This window comes from Neolamprologus multifasciatus, chromosome 16 (genome assembly GCF_963576455.1).
Source record: "Neolamprologus multifasciatus chromosome 16, fNeoMul1.2, whole genome shotgun sequence".
In the NCBI taxonomy this organism is placed as follows: Eukaryota; Metazoa; Chordata; class Actinopteri; order Cichliformes; family Cichlidae; genus Neolamprologus; species Neolamprologus multifasciatus.
Window position 1 is genome coordinate 22,841,042 of NC_140454.1, and position 20,540 is coordinate 22,861,581.

The following is a 20,540-nucleotide window of genomic DNA, read 5'->3' on the forward strand; positions in this document are numbered from 1 at the left end:
CAGAGCAAAAACTTTAGGCGTAGCCAAATCCACAGTCTGTTACATCCTTAAAAAGTAGACGTGCACTGGGCAGATCAGGAACCCCAAAAAGCCTGAAAGACCACATAAAAGTACCATCGCAAAAAAATGCCTCTCAAAGTTTTCTTCTTCTTTCATTTGCTCCCTTTAGAGGTTCTATCCTTATACCTACAATCATCTTCTTTCACACCAACCCTATGTATAGCCTCCTTCACTACATCCATGAACCTTATCTGTGGTCTTCATCATATCCTTCTGCCTGGCAGCTTCATCTTCAACATCCTGTGCCCAGTATATCCAATATCCCTTCTCTTTAAATGTCCAAACCACCACGTCAATAACACTCTTGAGGAGGTAGGTCTATCATTGTCAAGCCTACAATCAAGAGACATCTTCAGAGAATTTCCAACATGGTGCAAACCATTGGTCACACTCAGGATGGTCAGATTTGACTTGCGGAAAAATATCTGATAAAGTCTGTTCTGTCTAGAAAACACTGTGGTAAAACACAGTGGAGGCAATACTCTGGTATGAGCATGGATAGCTGCCAATCCGGTCGTTAAGTCTGACGTCACTAGCCGTGTCTGGACCTAAACACCGCTGCAGGTCCATATATCAAACGATCACTATGGCATTACTGAGAGTTGAAAAACTGCCTAAAGTCTTTCATCTGTAATAAAATGATCAGCGTTCTGCTCTACCAGGTGTAACAATTGAGTTTAACATCCAGGCATCCATGAAAACCGAATTTGACGGAGTTAGAAGTTAGCAGGAAGTTAGCTCGCTAGCTTCTATCTAAATACAATATAGCATGTCCTGACTGCGGGGTTTTGGAAACAAATTAAAACATACAGCTCTGTTATCACTTCCAACATAAATGAAGACAGAAAACTAAACAGCAGTGACGTTTGTAGGGTTACTGAAGTTTGGCTAGCTGGTATATAAGGATGTGCTACGTGACCGCTAGCGACACAGCTATGTTAGCATAATATAAACAAGCTATCTTTTTTTCCACTCGATACAAGTTAACGTGAGTGTTCTCGGTGGTCAGGCACAAATGTAATCGCATGGCAAGATGCTGTAAAAGAACCAAACTTCAGCCAGGAGAACAACTGAGATAATCCATCCACAATACGAGGTTAGTCATTCATATACTGCTGCATGGGCTGTAGTTACACCCTAAAGTTTTAAAAACTGAGCTTAAATAAATGATTAGCGGTAATAAAAGCCGAGGGAGGTCAACAGTGATCACTGACTGTTTTAGGAGCTTTTTGAGATTAAATAGAAGAAAATACATAACATTAAACATGTTAACAACACAAAAGCCATATTAAACGCAGACAACTTTAGGCCCGGAAGTAGGATTCGTCACGTCATCACTTAACGACCGGATAGAACAGGTTGACTAGTGTTTATTAAAGATGCGACCGTTGATATGAGTCGCAGAATTACGAGTACTTAGATTCAGACAAGTGGGGCAGAACTGATGAGGAAATGCTTCACAGTGTAAGTGGATAATGACCCAAAACATACTGCAAAAGCAATCCAGGAGACTCTCAAAGCAAAAAAAGGTAATATTTCACAGTGGCCAAGTCATGCACCTGATTTAATTTCAATAGAGCATGCCTTTCAGTTATTAAACACAAAACTGAATGCAGAAAGACAACTTACAAGCAGCAACTGAAGATGGCTGTAGGCCTAGCAGCGCATCTCAAAGAAGGAAATATAGCATTTGTTTGGCTCCATGGATTCTAGACGTGTATACACGTACTCCTAAACAGCTGAAAATTAGGGACTGTGTATAAAAATGGCTGTATTTACAATGTTTAATGTAATGCTTTTGTTAAAGCCCTTGCATTAAATTGAAAATCTGCATTTCAGTTACATATTGATTGTTTGATTTCGAGTCTGCTAGTGTTGTAAAATAAAATAACAAAAAAAGATTTTTTTAATAGTTTACCCAAAACTGATTGACCTAACTGTACTTAGTTGGCTTTTATGTGTTTAGCAATTACACAGTTTCTCTAAAGTCAGAGTAATGTGGAGATTGAGACTTACTTTTTCTCTGGAGGATGTGGTGAGAAACTACTGCTGCAGGAGTCAGTAGTTTCTGATTTAGGAGTCCCATTAATTCTCTCCTTGAAGTCTGTGTTATACCTCTCACCTTAGTAAAAATCCTGTGCTTCCTGTTTACACTGGCTCCCCATTTGTCTTTATGTGACTGCATCATTCTGCCTATGTGCCTTGTCTTCATTCTACAGTCAAACATTTGGCATTTAGGTGATAGCTTTATTGATTTGTGAACAAAGTATAATATTTTAAATAGCCAAAATTGACAAGTAACCAAGAGTATGTTGGTATCATGGCTTCCAAATAGTAGAAAGAACAACTGTAAATGTGCTAGAAATTGAATTTTTATGATAAATAAATAATAAAGCCAAGGAAAATGACAGAAGGTATAGCAACTTCACACAGCATAGAGAAAAAGGAAATTTAAAAAAGAATGGAAACATGTCCAGTAATATGTGTGTACACACACATGACTGTTTCAAAAGCCCCCTGGGTTATTAGGGGACTTTTCTTTCCTTTTCTTCACCTTCTGTGCTGACAGTGAGCCTGTAGTTAATAATCCACTACAGTAAGGAGGTCACTGGTCATAAACCTTTTCTGGGAGTCTATATGTGGTTGTGTGTGTCTGTATGTTTATGTTTGAGGATAGAATGCAATGGGCTAAAATGCAGTCAATAGACCAGCCATTGATTTGGCAAAAACACCTGCTACTACAGTTATATAGACTAACCCAAACACGCACAGTTTTTCTAATCACTCACTTAGTTTAAACTACTTTAATGTCAGCTGCTTCCAGCACCTCTGCACCCGCAATAAAAACCGTGCATAAATTTAATTGCCTTTGATTCACCTACATCTCCGCCATTATTGAATTACCCAGCACTGGCTAGTTCGAATCAATAGCAATGTTATCACAGGGCCCCAGGTGAGCAAGATATAAAGAGAAAATCAGGTGTGACAAGATCTCCTCAGTCATCAATAGAGTTGCCTGCTCTCCTTTTTCTTGCCATTGACCAGATATTGACTGTTGATGGGGGAGAGAATTGATCTCCTCTCTCGCTCAATGCAAGACAACTTAACATGGGCAGTGGGCAAAAGGCAATCAGACGAAATTGGTGATAGACACAGGATGGGAAACAAAGAAAGGAGAAAGGGAATTAAAGCATTCAAAGGGTAGTAGAGCTGTCTCTAATTGGAGGCATCTGGGGACATTGAAGTAGTAATCAAGAAGAAGAAAAACTAGCACTAGCTCTTCAGAAACCAGTATAAGGTCAGCACAGCATTATTCTATATGCAACATGCACACTGTGAAACAAAAGTATTGTACTGTGCATTCTGAAAGGGATTTGCATATTAATATTATGACACCCATCAGTTAAAAAAGGAGCAACAAAGGAGCATGAGGTTATACTTTTTTGTCACATTGGAATTTTAAAATAACTGATGATAACTATCTGATCAAATTTTACAGTTTGGCTCAGAGAAAGGATAAAAAAAACCAAAAACAAAATAACCCACATCAGTGAAATTGTTTTTTCATTATGAAAGGAGGCTTAAACTGAGCACCATGCAATTTTAAACCTTAAAACTGGCTTTATATTTGCTTTTACTATTGTAAAAAGTGAAGTTAAGTTATTTTTCCATCCATTACCTCTGTGTAAGCTCTGAAAAAGTCCATAGCCAATTTATTTATTTATTTTCATTTGTTAATAAGACCACTGGCAGTATTCCACCTATGCACAAAGGGCATATAAATATGGGAGAATTCGAAAATAAATAAATAAACTGAAACTCTTGACCCCAGTGTCACTGCAAATCAATACAGAGCTGTTCTAAGTGATCATCTTTATGATGATGCAATAAACATCCTAATAACAGTGGTTGCTTCCAGCATGACATGAAAGTGCCGCCAACATAATTACTAAACAGTCTCGTGGGTATGATCTTAATCACATGCTGTAGCTTTTTGCAATCATCAGATTTCAATCGAACACCAATGGCATTTCAACCAGTAGCATTTTGAAGACTCGTAGAATCAATGCCAAGAGGCAGTGAAGCTGTTGTGGTGGAATGTGGTACACCTTATAGGATGATGGGGGTTTTTGTAGTTGTTGTTTTCCTTTAATTTGTCAACTATCTCAACTTTTAGCATATTGACAACCAAGAAGCAAAACAGACCACCAAATCAATATCTGTGTATGATGGATGACACAAGGCATTTGAAAATCAGTCAGAATTTTAAACGTGCTCTAGTCTGCCTCCAACTTTATTAAGAGTAGATGCCATTTTTATTTTCTCTGCTTTTCCTGCACCTTGATATTCATGTCATGTCCTCAGAAAATCCCTAACAGGGAATCATTGGGTCTTGTCAGCCAGCAGGAAAGTTAGACCATCAAAGATAATTGCATGCTAATGTTCAATAAGCCTTGTAAGTCGCTGCAGATAAGTGTGGCTGCCAAACATCCTTGCCAGGGGAAAGCACATCTAATCCCTTGGCTGTGGCCAGGGAAAATTAATATTAAGCTCCTTTGGCCACTTCCAGTGTGGCGATAGAAACAATTACACAACAGCCCACCAGAGCGCAATTAATGAAAAACTGAGCAGTTGCTTAGTTGACACATTCTAGCAAAGATACATCTATCCACTAGTTGGACAAACAATTAAAAATCGTATAAAGCAGTTGAATTGGGCAATTTTTTTGAGTTCACTGGGCGTTGGAGTTTCCGCAGAATAACCCTGTTGTTCAAGAAATTCATCATTGTCACAACTCCATGGCCGCTGTTTACACAGTGACCTGCATTTGTGCAATATTTAATTAAAATGTGCTCAGAGTAGATCAAGCAGAAAAAAAGGCTTTATTAACATGTTCATTTTTGATGACAGACATAATTTATTGAAAGAATATGAGGTATTTACCGTTTAAAGCCATTAAGACCAAAATCATGTTTGAATTTCTTACCCTGCACTTAATACATTGGCTGTTTGGAGTCTTTCCCTTTTTTTCTTTCTGTCTTTCTTATAATGCAAAATATTAATAGAACACTAGGTGCAAGTAGGCATATGCTGTGGTTTTTCAAATCACAAAGTAAAAAAAACAGCAAAAAACTCTAAAACAACATCCATCCATCCTCAAAAGGCAGCAATATATCTTAAAATACAGTGATAGACTTTAAAGTCTCCTAGACCTATATCAGACTAGCTCACTGCTTTTAATCAGTGTGTAAGAAAATCTCTACTGGTCTAACCTTTTAAATTACTTTAATGAAAAACTCATTTATGTAACATCTGAAACAACAATAAGAGAAAATAATAGCAATAATAAACAAGTTACTAGAGTGCGTAAATAAGAAAATCCAAGATTCTATCTCAAAAAATAAAACAGACTTTTCTATTTAGTTTTAAACAAATATTCTAACAGATAATAAACAAAGCTGGAGAAGGCAGTTTTTTTGCAGGGAGAAATATTACAGCACTTAGAGTGTGGAGGAGAGTTGTGTTTCCTGGTGTCTTCAAAGCTGTTTTTCAGTTGAATTTTATTTTACAGCTAGTACTTTAGTATCCTTTTGTATTATGAAGCATGATTTTCTAATCATGTCATAATTCATAAACAGTCACACACCCTAGAACTATACTTTTTTTTAATTCTCAGTATGAATCAACAGCATGTATGCGTGTAAGCACCATTGTATCACTATCAGAGGAGATAATAGTATGTTCCTGAAGTAGCAGAGAAATGATATATGTCATATAGACATATTATAAATGCTAACTTATTACATTCTTAATTTATTAGATTGTTTTTACACACTTATAGGCATAGATTATTTGGAAGATAGCTGGCTAGTGTCAGATGATATAGTCCTTTCATTAAAATTAGTCCTGACCTTTGTTAGGATTGATATTGTTTGATAAAGTTGATATAGGAGAGCTATGTGAATCTCTTAATAGAAAGTTGTTGTTTTTTTTGCAATCTCAATTATATAATAGATAGACAAAAGTATAGGAGATCACAAATCATAATATTTGGATTCAGGTGTTTTCAGTCCTAATTTTACAGGTGTATAAATCAAACGCCCAGTCATGCAGTCTGCCTTTACAAACTTTTCTGACAGAATGAGTCCCGGTGAAGTTGCAGGTAGAGATTGACAGTGTGTCTCCCCTCTCTGTTTATTGTTCAGAATTTGTTACTAGTTACATGTTTTCTGCTAGTATCAATTGTGATGCTTACATTATGATTTTGGACCATGTTGTGATCACTGATTTATACATATATGTGTGTGTGTGTATCTATATATATATCTATATATCTATCTATCTATATCTATATCTATATATATATATATATATATATATATATATATATATATACATAAAATGTTTATTATTATTTTTGCATATTTACATTCATAAAGGTCTAACCTTAGGGGGGGAAAAAATCAAGTAGACTGACTCGTGTAATCAATGACATTTCATGTTGCTTTGGCATTTAAAAATTGGACAAAGTTTGTTGTATTAACAGAATCACTACCCAACAAATAATAAAAAAAACAAAATGCAAGAGAAACATCACCTTACACGTAATCTGTGTCACAGAGAATAGGAAATCTAAGTATGGAAAAAGGATGTGGCTCTCGGCTTAGATCTCTTCTTTAGTAAAACATGATCTCCTGTTTTTTTCCCTCGATATCTTATTGTAATATAGTATCTACAGACAGTGATTGATAAAAAAACATACACTGTATAGCCTATTTTTCTTTTAAAAAAAACATGCTTGAACACACACAAAGGTAGGACACTCCCCTTTGTCTGACCACTGCAGCTTTCCACTTGGTAATTCATTGCTGAGTCTGATATTGTATTACAAGATGTATTTGCTCCCTCCTCTAATAAGAACATAGATTACAAGCAACACTGAATTCACTATGTGCATCCCAGCTGATTGCTTTGCCTGCCTGTGTGTTAGCTTATATCTTTTTAAGCGTCAGTGCCTAGCTATTTACATTCATCCACTAAGCCTTAAAACAAATTATAATCGATCTTGGGCGTGATGAAAAGGGTGGTCCTGCTGCAAATTAAAAAGAATGCAAGGTGACAAGGACAAAAGAATCACAATCAGCTCCTCTCAGTGTGTGTGGTGCAAAAAAAAAAAAAAAAAAGACCATCAACGTTTAAGATGTGCAAGCAATCCAAGACACATATTACAAAGTTTTCTGTTAAGACCTAAGTGTTTTCCGTCACTCATTACTGAGAGCTGTCAACAGTAGGAAAACGTATTTTCTTTAGAAAGTGCAACAAACTGTCTAATCAGTTTAATTAGTCAGGATTAATCTCAGTCTCACTAGACAATCATGTACATGAATCCTTTCAATTGATCATCAAGATATAAAAGCAAAAGAACAATTATACATTATATCATATGATTTACATATTCTAAGGACAATGACTACAAATAATAATAATAATACTAATAATAATACATACTGTGTATAAAAATAAATATAAACAAGAGCAAGCACATTGTAATTCAACCACAATTCCAACCAAAGAGCATTGCTTTTCTAAAGTCTGGGCTTAGGGTTATTGCAGCTTTATCAAGTTAGATTTCTGTGTTCTCACAGGCTTTGCCTGCAAGCAATGCCTCTGGGTAGCTGAAATATTTCAAAACAATAGTACAGAATGAGAAATGTGATGTCGTTTTTGCATGGTACGTTTGTCAAGGTACTACACATTATTGGTCCAAATGTCTAAGATGGATGGATGGATAAATTAATAGAGTTTGTATAGTAATATTTGCTCGTCATCTTGATGACTAACACATTCAACCTGTCTTCCTGTCAGTGTGTTCCAGCAGTTTAATGAAATAAATGATTTTATTATGGTGACAACTCTAGACATGTCTCTCATATGTAACGTGCCATTGCATGTCTCCTGAATGACAAATCTCTCACTATCTGGAAGGCTGCTTGCTGCTTGCTTGTGAAACAAGACATGTATTCTAGATTTGAGTGCTGAGGGAAGAGATGCGTTAATGAAGTAATGTTTAAGTCATTACAAGTACCAGTGTTGCTACAGTACCCCTTATTCATTGTCACTATGATCAGTGCTGCAGGCAAAAATACAGACATAAAATTAAATTCTTCCTTAAAATCTTGGATGCATGTTTTGGAGTTTTGACTAAAAATGTGTTATTTCACTCTTGTTTGCCTCAAGCAATATTTTTAATGTAAATATTTGCATGCTCAAATGAATAAAGAATTCAAGCTATTGTTTTTGAGAAGGGTAAATATCACATGGAATGATTTTAAAGTTGTACGCCCTGTTGTTTCAAGCTGATTGTCTGATTTCTTGTAATATTTATCTGCATTGTACGAATATATTTTTTGCCCTGCCTTAATTACATCCGGACTGCTGAGCTGATCAGCTGTTGCAAGAACATTTACTGGGAGGAACTGTTTTTAATACCCAGTGCATGACCAACAGACATGTATGTCCTTGAACGCCCATGCACAATAAACACATAAATACACACATGCGTCCATTCATATGTCCTACCTGTGGAAAGCGCAGGGTCCATGAACCTGCTGAGAAATCATTTCCAGGCAAGCAAGCGAGGCAATTCCGTCACAGCAAGGAGGAAAAAAGGCTTTTTTTAATGGGGAAAAATGGGAGGCAGGGGATGAGTTAGCAGTAGCGGCCAGGATAATTGATGGCAACTGTTTGGGTACGAGATTAAGATTCATTGGAAGGACCACACATGGGGGCTGGAAACCAGTATGTGCTAGAGGCATGAAGGATATGAGGCAACATTTTGACTCGCCTGCTAGCTTAATTGATAGAGTGTCGTCCCAGATGCAGGGTGAAAAAAAGAAGAAGAGAAAAACTATCAAACAGGATTTGGAATAGAGGCTAAAATGGATTCCAGGACCTGGACCTAAACTAAGACTGACAGAGAGAGAATGGATTAGGAAGTAGGGCAAAAAGCAGTGGAAACCCAGCGGCAAAAAAAAAAGCTTTGAATGTTGAAGGTCAGTGGTTCCTATCCCTAGAATTTCTGGAAACAGGCTGGAGAAAAAGTAAAGCGCGCGAGGTACATACTGCCACTCATCATCGACTATCCTTGAGGAGCCTTTTGGCAATGTGCTTAACACACAACTGCCCCAGTAGAGCTCCTCGGTGGGGAGCAATAGGAGATACAGTATAGTATTGCTCCTGCTGTGAATGTGACTATTTGTATGAGTAGAGAAAGTGAGTGGAGCCAATCTGATTTCCTGGACACAGCAACTTATGTTTAAAACATAACACCACCTAACACAATGAATACCTGTCAGTCCTTTTTTTTCCTGTAACTTTTTGATGCGTTATGAAAGCACAGAACTCACATGGGGGCAGCTATACTGTAGAATATCTAAAGCATTCTGCAGTTCCTGGGTGGGTATACACATATACTAGAAAATAAAGTAGTGTATCTGGCACATATGCACTGTCGTGGGTTGACGGCTAAAAGGAGTATATGCAGAAATGACGGGACAGGAGAAGACAAAATAAGAGGCAAATGTGTACAGATGAGTGTCTAATTTCCTCCTGATACAATGACACTGGCAGAGTACCAAAAATGTGAACACCACACAAAGGTTAAAATATTCTATTTACACTTTATTAAGTCAGAGGAATCCATGTGTGTAACCTGGCATCACACACATTCAAAAAGAGACACACTGATACGCTGCACAAGTTTATTGCGGGAGTGATGAAAAAATACTGGTTAAACTTGTTGACCATAGACATGAGTAATTTGCCATGATTAAAGGAGAGATTTTGTTCATTGTTGAATCAAATAACTTAAAAAATAACACCCTCTATCACCTCTTTAGTCAGAGATTTTGTTAGTGTACTAAAACATCAATATATATACAGTGGGGCAAAAAAGTATTTAGTTAGCCACCGATTGTGCAAGTTCCCCCACTTAAAATGATGACAGAGGTCAGTAATTTGCACCAGAGGTACACTTCAACTGTGAGAGACAGAATGTGAAAAAAAAAAATCCATGAATTCACATGGTAGGATTTGTAAAGAATTTATTCGTAAATCAGGGTGGAAAATAAGTATTTGGTCAATAACAAAAATACAACTCAATACTTTGTAACATAACCTTTGCTGGCAATAACAGAGGTCAAACGTTTACTATAGGTCTTTACCAGGTTTTCACACACAGTAGCTGGTATTTTGGCCCATTCCTCCATGCAGATCTTCTCAAGAGCAGTGATGTTTTGGGGCTGTCGCCGAGCAACACGGACTTTCAACTCCCGCCACAGATTTTCTATGGGGTTGAGGTCTGGAGACTGGCTAGGCCACTCCAGGACTTTCAAATGCTTCTTACGGAGCCACTCCTTTGTTGCCCGGGCGGTGTGTTTTTGGATCATTGTCATGTTGGAAGACCCAGCCTCGTTTCATCTTCAAAGTTCTCACTGATGGAAGGAGGTTTTGGCTCAAAATCTCACGATACTTGGCCCCATTCATTCTGTCCTTAACACGGATCAGTCGTCCTGTCCCCTTGGCAGAAAAACAGCCCCATAGCATGATGTTTCCACCCCCATGCTTCACAGTAGGTATGGTGTTCTTGGGATGCAACTCAGTATTCTTCTTCCTCCAAACACGACGAGTTGAGTTTATACCAAAAAGTTCTACTTTGGTTTCATCTGACCACATGACATTCTCCCAATCCTCTGCTGTATCATCCATGTGCTCTCTGGCAAACTTCAGACGGGCCTGGACATGCACTGGCTTCAGCAGCGGAACACGTCTGGCACTGCGGGATTTGATTCCCTGCCGTTGTAGTGTGTTACTGATGGTGACCTTTGTTACTTTGGTCCCAGCTCTCTGCAGGTCATTCACCAGGTCCCCCCGTGTGGTTCTGGGATCTTTGCTCACCGTTCTCATGATCATTTTGACCCCACGGGATGAGATCTTGCGTGCCCCAGATCGAGGGGGATTATCAGTGGTCTTGTATGTCTTCCATTTTCTGATGATTGCTCCCACAGTTGATTTTTTCACACCAAGCTGCTTGCCTATTGTAGATTCACTCTTCCCAGTCTGGTGCAGGTCTACAATTCTTTTCCTGGTGTCCTTCGAAAGCTCTTTGGTCTTGGCCATGGCGGAGTTTGGAGTCTGACTGGTTGAGGCTGTGGACAGGTGTCTTTTATACAGATGATGAGGTCAAACAGGTGCCATTCATACAGGTAACGAGTGGGGGACAGAAAAGCTTCTTACAGAAGACGTTACAGGTCTGTGAGAGCCAGGGATTTTCCTTGTTTGAGGTGACCAAATACTTATTTTCCACCCTGATTTACGAATAAATTCTTTACAAATCCTACCATGTGAATTCATGGATTTTTTTTTCACATTCTGTCTCTCACAGTTGAAGTGTACCTCTGGTGCAAATTACTGACCTCTGTCATCATTTTAAGTGGGGGAACTTGCACAATCGGTGGCTGACTAAATACTTTTTTGCCCCACTGTATATATATATATATATATATATATATATATATATATATATATATATGAAAATCACAATAATGATAAGAAATGTTACTGCTGTAGCTTTAAGTTGTTTTTTTTTTCTGTTTATGTACGAGTCTGTGTGCATGTTTAATTCATTGTTAGCCTCTTCTAGATGTAAGGAACAGTTCTTTTTGTTTTGTTCTTCCATGATTTATGTGTTCACATGTGTGAGTACAAACAAATTAAACCAAAATGATCTCTAAATAGTAGCACTACGTGTTTGTGTGTAGGTACATGTGTGCGTTTCCATTTTTAGAAGTGAGCCTCTGAGGATCACTTAAGTGTGTCGGCATGTTGCTAAAAACATAATAGCTTAAGGCCACGACATAGATGCAGACGTACAAAGTGCTCAGTCCCTCTCACAAACACACGCCGACACTGTCAGCCCGCGTCTGCGCACACATACACACCAAGGTAGTTTGCAACTGATTCATTTGACCCCATTGCTCAGCCTATCTGCTCTCTCTTTAGCAGACTGTTGGGATATGAACCACCTCAGGGGTTTACTGTTTCTACTATTAGCATATAAAGAGCATAAATTTCACTCCACCTTGTATTAGGAGGAAGCCTCTGAGACTTCAAGAGCAAAGGCAAAGCCACCAAGGAAAACTTAAAAAAAAAAAAAAAAATCAGTGGCTGGAAAAGTTGTGCTTTAAGCTAAAAAGGAAAGTCAGGTGGATTTGTTATTAAGTAAAGTATGCGGATCCATTCATACACAGACACATGAAGTCAGTCTAAATACATATTTTCTTTCAAAAACACACATTTTAGGTAACCTGCTGAAAGGAAATAGTAGCATGAAGGAGTCCAAATGAAAAACACTTTTCACCTGTCTTTTAGTTTACTGTAAATTAACATCTTTGTCTCCACCACAACTGAGTGCATTCTGACAAAGAGTCGATCTAACTGCCTCACACAATGATAAGTGTCTAATTGGCTGAGTTGTAAGAGGTCTCACAGTCTAGGTGAGAACAAGCTCCCATCTCAAACTTAATGAGTGAACTGTGTTGGAATGATACTTAATCAAAATACTGTTGTAGTGAAATAGCAAAGAACAAAAGCTGCCCGACAAGAGGGTCAGCAATTTCTCTTTGTTCAACAGCAAAATATGCCTGCTTTTTGAGTAGTCTGGCCTGGCCTATCATAGAGGAGGTTAATCATCCACCTCACTCGCATTAAAAACCAAGCCCTGGAACCACATAGTGGTTTGTGTGCATGCCAAAAGCCCCCAAAGCAGCCCTGGAGGGTCCTTCACTGGCTGCTTTAATCTTTGCTGGAGCAGCATCTGATTTCTCCAGTAAAGAAAATCTTCAACCGCTTCCTTGGTAAGGCTTAAGATAAAATGAAGAAGGTGCTGCTAGTGCTATTTAGTTTTGAAATGCATCATAAATTATGCATATATTGTTTTCAGCATTTCACAAAACCTAGTTAATTTTGCCCTCCAATGGCTGAAGCATAATTGGTATAGCGTGTGGTGCAGTATAAGCAGCTGGTGGTCATGCACTTGTGCTCTGAGACAATTGTTCTGAGTTAATTATTGAATTCAAAACGTCTGCCACATGCAGTCCAAACATATATTTGAAGTACTCACTCCTTCTTTTTTCCATAAGGCCAATTTGCCATTGTGGGAGGAGTGTGAACCTCTGATTAGTGACACTATAGTGACCAGTGAAAACAGTGCTCAGGCTGTATGTTCCAATACATTTCCTTGTCTGTCTGTGTGATGTCTTAATGCAGTGGAAAGAGGTGGTGGTACATAGGTGAGAGAATCAGTACAGGCAGTTAGAAGGTTCCCTCAGCAACAGAGCAAAGTGGTATTTTGGTGTTTGGGTTGAAAATTGGTACTAGACTTTGCAATAAGTTTCTTAAAACTACATAATTTAGATTAAACAAACAAGACTAGATGCACGGAACACATAAACACTATTTACAGATTAACCAAAACTTAAACAGAAACCCTGAGGATATGCAAAACCTTGGGCCTGGCAAGTTTTCTAGAAATCGAAATAAGAATGCAAGGTACCACCCAAATGTTAAAAAAGGCTCTATTTTTGCTTTAAAGGTAGACAGGAAAGTGGAGAGGCGGGGGGACTTGAACACAGGTCACTGCACACTGGCCATGTGGCATGTGGGGCACTGTTCACCCACTTAGCTAAAGCGGCACCCCAGAAAAAAACCTAAAAGGATGTTAATGCAACACATGGTGACAGGTGTCATAACTTTAAATCAATATAACAAGTAGTGTCTATGGGGTGGCATGAAGGTCTGTGGTGACGGAGGGTCCTTAAGCCTTAATGATGAGGCCATCTGCAGTTCTTTGGGGCCTGAGGTTGAAGACTTGATAGACCACAGCTTCCACCCTGGAGGGAGAATGATTCAAAGAGTTTGTTTTTGTGGTGGAAGAAGTCAGCTGCAATTTTTCTTACCCGCCTCAGAATCCTAGAGGTGTACAGGTCCCGGAGACATGACAGATTGTAGCCAATCACATTCTCAGCAGAACAAATGACGTGCTGTAGTCCTTGGCAGTGGCAGCAGAATACCAGATGGTGATAGAGGAGGTGAGGATGGACAGGGGAGGTGTAGAAGTGCGCCATCTTAGTCTTTGGCAGGTTGACCTTCTTCAGCTGCTACAGGAAGTACATGCTCTGTACATCCTCTACCTCCTCTACGCCACCAGATAGTTAATCTCCCACCTGTAAGTGGACTCGCTCCAGCCAAAGAAAACATTTGAGTTTGACAGATCGCACACTGCAGCTGTTGGTGTGCAGGGACATGAGTACAGCAGGAAGAACACAGTCTTGTCAGGAAGCCTCACTGATTGTGGATATCATCATGCTTTCACAGTTTCACGTGGTGTCAAACAAGAAGTTTCTCATCCACCTGCAATTTCTTTTATACAGCAAAACTGAAATGATGTTACTGAAGGCAGAGCTAAAACCAATAAACAGGTCTGTGTTCCTAGGGAGTCCAGGTGCTGTGGCAGTCCACATTTATGGATGATGGCTCTGCAGGCAAAATGTGAGGGCTCTGAGAGTCATTCAGTGGTTCTTAATGTGTCCTTTATTATTATTGCACACTATAACGTGTGCATTATAGGAGTAAGCCAAAGTGGAAGATCAGACAAACTCAAAAGCATTTCTACAGGTCAGTGCAGGTCGAGAAGTCTTTTCACTATACCTACTGTCAGTCGTGGACTCAGTCAGGAAGAAGAAGCTAGAGGATTTGGGGTAATGAGGTGTGTTTCAGTGTCAGCCAATCACTCCGCTGTGACTTCGGTGGGTTTTTTTCTGTCTGGAGACAACTTTAAATCCCACTGAAATACTGAGAGCAGAGTGCTAAGAGAGAAAAAATAGGGTAGAGTGAAACACACTGTTCTGCACAGTTTCACCATAGTAATTACTAGATTACAAAATACATTTCATTTACATTTAAATACATACATTTGAAATAAAGTTAATTCTGCAATTTGTCATCAGCAATTTTTAATAACGTTTTATGACTCTAACTCTTTACTCTTTTAATAGCAACGGTAATCATAAGTAATGGCAACAACCAAATCAGACACTGGGATTGCTGGCTTTTTCTTTTTTGTTTATGGAGTTGTAGCTTGACAGCTGATTTAAAGAACAGCAGGAGGCAGAGAACATGCAGATAAACTGCAATTACAAAAAGTAACATAAAGTATACATTCTCTGTTGTTGTTTTTTGTTTTGAAATCTCAAAGCGTTTGAGCTTGTTCGCTGAAAGCAAATACAGTTAAAATAGGTGAAAAAGAAGGTGAGCCTAAATAGTACCAGTAATAGTATTTGTGTTAATATTTAAAATGCATGCAATGCTGTCTGCTTTTGTAGGGGAGCGAGAGTGCATAACAGCAACAGCAAGTTATCCTCTGTGGAAAACTCTCACAAGGTGTTGGAAATATGCACCACTGATGACACGATTGCTAATTTATGGTAGACCATATGGAGACAGTGACAGCATTGTTGGTAGATGACCAGAGCTCAGAGGGCAACAAGAGGTTAGTGTTACTGGACCGTGCCGTTATCACGAACACTCATCTAGTTATTGTTTCTGATGCTTATTAAACTACTCAGCAGATGGACGATAATCTAGGCCATGATTACCATCCGAGGCAGTGGCTTGTAACTCACACTTAGCCACTGAGGCTCATCTGGGAGACATTAGGGGACAAAGGACAACTCTGACCTCAAATATGGTACTTTATTCAACGTGCCTGACAGAAAATCTAGTATTTTCCATTGTGTAAAGCTTATTTCTACAAGGTACTCCTATTTATTCAGTTCACGCTGACGAAGTTCAGCTATTGACAGTATTTACTCAAGGAAGTGACATTTGCAACTTTATTTAATTCGGTCAGTTACTTGCTATTGGGATGACCTTTTCCTGGCTTCACTGGCAGGAGCCTATAAACCTCAGAGGCTCACCAGCTTTATAGGCATTCAATAGTCGCACAAGGCACTATTGATGAAGTTGTTGTGTGCACAACCAAATGAAATGAGAAGGGATCAGAAATCACGACATTAAAGTTCCCGTGTAATCCTGATGAGGATATTTATGAAATTAAAATTGATGAAAATACAGCTAAGGGGCATTTCAGCCTGTTTGCAAAGACTTGAACATTGTTTTGTTTTGTGTAAAGAATTTACTCTTTGCTGAAGGTTTTGATCGTGTCAAACGGTGATAGATGCATTGTTGTCTTTTTTGGTGGCTGTCTGTCAGAGATACATGGGAGCTCTCTGTCTGTTTATCTATTTACTTGATAAATATGCGGTTTTGCATTATCTGGCTAAATGCAAGCTTTGCTGCAAAAGCCTTTATATGCTGTTCGAGACCATAGAAATCGAGCCATGTGCATTTTTTTCCCCATTGGCACACAGTCTCATTAATTACATGTATTGGGAAATGTTGTGTTATTATGATTTATCGCTACGATGTATCACTTCTGAGGTGAAATTCTCCGCAAACACATCACATCAATTTACTCTCACAGGCAATTATCCTTCATACATGGAAGAAAGACACTTAAACTCATTGGCATTCTCAGCATTGAGAGTGCCAGAGAGTGAAATATATCAAACAGATGACATAGATTTCCTTTTGTGGAATAGCCATAAGCATTAAACAGTATGAAGATTCATTTGTTCTTGCAGTGTATTCCTGTATTCCTGGCAGTATGTTAAACAATTGACAATTCAGCATCTTATAGCTTGTGCTCATGGGTGGGCAGGTTGTCCAATTGTTTTATGCAACCTTTAGTGTGACATACGGACTCAGATGTAACGTATTGAGCATGGAGACAAATGGATTCGATCATGCGATGAGAGGGGGAAAATACATCCTGAGGTCTATTGTTTACAGCCTGCCCACGTTCACGCACACACATGCAGACATAAGAGTCTACACCAGTTGGAGCATCGGGCTCTGCAGTAAACCTTTAACAGTTCACACATCCTCTACAGTATAAATGCACAGATGGTTTAGTTGTGGTTCACTTGGCAGCCAGCACCATCTCAAGCTCATGCAGAGCTCTTGTGGTAGGTCATTAGAAGTCACATTTAAGAAGAAAAAAAAATGTAAACATTCTATACATTGCATTAGACAGGTTTCAAAAGCCAGCAGACTTACTGAAGGTCGGCAAATGGGTACGAAAAAGTAAATTTCACCAGACATCACATCATCACATGCCACAATGCCCCTTTCCTCTGATCTCGGCGCTCTGCCTCAAGGGTGCAATAACAGTTTATTACACCTATCTTCACTTTATGACCCACCCCACCACCTGCCCCCACCGCTTCCACCCCGCTCCCCTCAAGCCCACGCTAACTGTTATTGAAAACACCCAGGTCTGCTATATATCATTCCTGAGCAGCACGGAATGCTATGCGCAACATAGCCAATCAGCCCCAGATAGAATGGGTATTGTCCAGGTCATAGAAGAATAGCTCCACTTATCTAATATCTGTTTAGATGTGGAAGTATTTAAACACAGTTTCATTTGTCTTTTGAGCCTTTGTTGCCCTGAGGTTGAATCTTCTTCTCCTCACATATATCTATTGTGTAATCAATGGAGTGAATAAGAACTATTTTCTTCTGCATTGTGCCTGTGTGAAGATAACGGTGTAAATGAGTTCTGGCATATGTTTTGCTAGCAGAGTGGACAGAGTGCAAGTTGGACAGAGAGTGATCTAAGGTATGTGATGGAGACTGCAGTATAGCACATAGTAGGGTGGGATTGAAATGCAAAGCATCAGTAAAGATCTTTTGAGGTGGATGTGCTCACAGAGAGAGGTTACAGCTCAAGGGAGACAGTGTGACAAGACTCTTGGAAGGACCCACCACCCCTCGGTCACAGTGATGGCTTCACTGCTATCAAGCGTGAACAGGGTGCAGGTGGGAGAAACCACACTGCCATGACAGTGTGTGGAAATGAAGCTAATTCTTCAAAAGGAGCAAATGTTAATGTACATCTGTAACTTGGGTTTATATCAGCGGGTTTGCAAAATGTGCCTAAGTGAAAACACTGAGGCAATACCTTATTGTGAATGTGGCTTATATTTTAAGACTAGTAAAGGAATATAGGTGGGCAGAAACTGCAAACGATGTTTAATTTCATAGGGATTCAAGATTTAGCCACAAACCTTGGGATTTATCTGTTTGTGTCCATGCAGTCATACATGTGTGTGTTTTAATGTTAGACTAGGGAACACCAGCTGATAGGGCAGATGGCTTGTGTCATCTTGAGTGTGCAAGGTATGTGATGGGTGGAAATGGTTCTGTTTAATTACCTTTAAAGTGAGCAGCGCAGCTAGGTACTAAAGAGCTCTCATCTGCCCTGTAGGCACCAAGGGAAGCTCTAGGAAAGCCTTGTGGTGTAGTGGTTCAGTGGCTGCATCGTGTTACATGGCCAGCTTAGTCACATGACAACACTCTAGATTCTTCGCAGCACAGGTGTGGTGCTGAAAAACAAGCTGTTTATATGTCTTTTCCTAAATTGTTGTCCTTATTTAAATTTCTACATTAAAACCCTTTTATACATACAAAACATTTTATACTTTGTTAGAAATCCAAAATACAGGTTTTAACAATAGCATTGTGGTGTTTTGGGGCAATGTCCAAACCCATCCTCAGTCAAAAAAATGAATGTAGCTGGATTACAACTGACTTATCTCTCTTCTCCTGTTTCTCTTTTCGTAGTATGTGCTGGAACGGAGAACAAGCTGAGCACGCTGTCGGACCTGGAGCAGCAGTATCGCACTCTGAGGAAATACTATGAGAGCTGTGAAGTTGTAATGGGCAACCTCGAGATCACAAGCATTGACCGCAGTCGTGACCTCACCTTCCTCAGAGTAAGGGAAAAAACACAACATGATACCGTCAACTAATAGACCGCATTTTTTTTGGGCACATTTTAAGTGCAAAGTTATAGGCTTCTAGCTTGGAACCACCAAATTTCTTAAAATAGTACACAAAAATCACTCGCCCTGAACATTTGAGAAAACATATTTTTATTTGAATAAAATGATATGTGCCTATATATTCTGTTTAAAAGATTCACATATTCCTTTTTGACTAGTAATGCCTATCATCTGTCTTTTTACCTACACAATAGAAATACAAATACTAATTTTTTTCACAAGTTACTGAGTCTAAACGTCTTATTGTGAACTTTTTTTTTCTTCTCATATGACCTTGTTACCCAGAGAATGCTTCGTGCTAAGATCTTTTTCTACCAATCAGCACTCGGATTAGTGTCTATCTCACCAATGATAACTAGAGAGGAAAGTTGTTCTAATCAGCGGGTAATCAAACTTCCTCTCTACTCAGCGTGTCTAACTGATTGTATGCTCGCACCATTGTGATCTGAAGCACAGAATAATCAAAATCCAAATAACTTGATCCTTCAAATCTCATTTTTGATTGAACGCGAATCACAGACTACAGTGAAAAAGTTCCACGGAGCTGGTCATCATTTCATTTTATTTCACTTTTGAGCCTTCAGCTTTAATCTCGAAGATATTTATTATTTTTATTGCTTCATTTTTCATATAATTATACCCAAGACTTGAGCAGGTGAGTCAACTGAATTGGACCATTTAAGAAAAGTATAGTTTTGCAACAATCTAACAGTATTGTTATCAAAAAGAAACACTAGGATACAAAATGTGGTTAAAGACTGTGCTCTAACACTGTGGAAGTACACTCTTGGAATTGCTTACATGAATGCGTTTTTTCACTTTGGTTGAGGACACATACAAACTGAGTGTCAGGTGATGGAAGGTCCCAGCTCCACTGAGGGCCAAACTGTACTAGTGCAGTAATGAAGGGTTAGAAGGTGGTAACTGCAGGAGAATTTACAGGAGAAAAAAAAAAGAGAAAACACATGCATTCCGTTTTTTGGTGAAATCAGCTGCTCTTAGTGACCTCTATCAGCACTTCACTTCTCATGAACACCAACTCAAGACTATACTGGCTGCGCTCTGCACTGCTAACGCATCCAACTCCAATTGATTCCGGTCTATCTGGGGGTCTTGGGAGCTCCCCTGGTGTTACACTAAAGTGCTGACTGCATTAATGGTCCAATAGTGCTGTGTGAATGAACTGGGCTAAGGAGACTTTGCCAGTGAGGTAGTCCTCCAACAAGGCATTCTGTATTTTTTTACATGTTGCTCCTTACTGTGATGATTTAGAAGTTAACACTGCGATATGACATTTTTATGTAAAAAAGTTCTGTTTTTTGTATTTAATTTGAATGGACACAAAAACGCCAAGATTGATCAAAGCACCAAAACAAAGTCATTAAGTGTTTTACATTGTGAAGCACAATTCTGATAATGCCCCCTGTGATGCAAAACAAAACGAAGATGATATTA

General features: G+C 38.9%; 1 protein-coding gene across 3 annotated transcripts in view; it reads left to right on the forward strand.

Moving 5' to 3' along the window:
* Window positions 1-20,540, forward strand: part of erbb4b (erb-b2 receptor tyrosine kinase 4b) — a 322,434-nt gene that overhangs the window by 127,033 nt on the left and 174,861 nt on the right. For all 3 annotated transcript variants that reach the window (XM_085136594.1, XM_085136596.1, XM_085136595.1), the window contains exon 2: window positions 18,865-19,016. In XM_085136594.1, coding sequence (XP_084992720.1) covers window positions 18,865-19,016 — 152 coding nt within the window. The remainder of the gene's footprint in view (window positions 1-18,864; window positions 19,017-20,540) is intronic.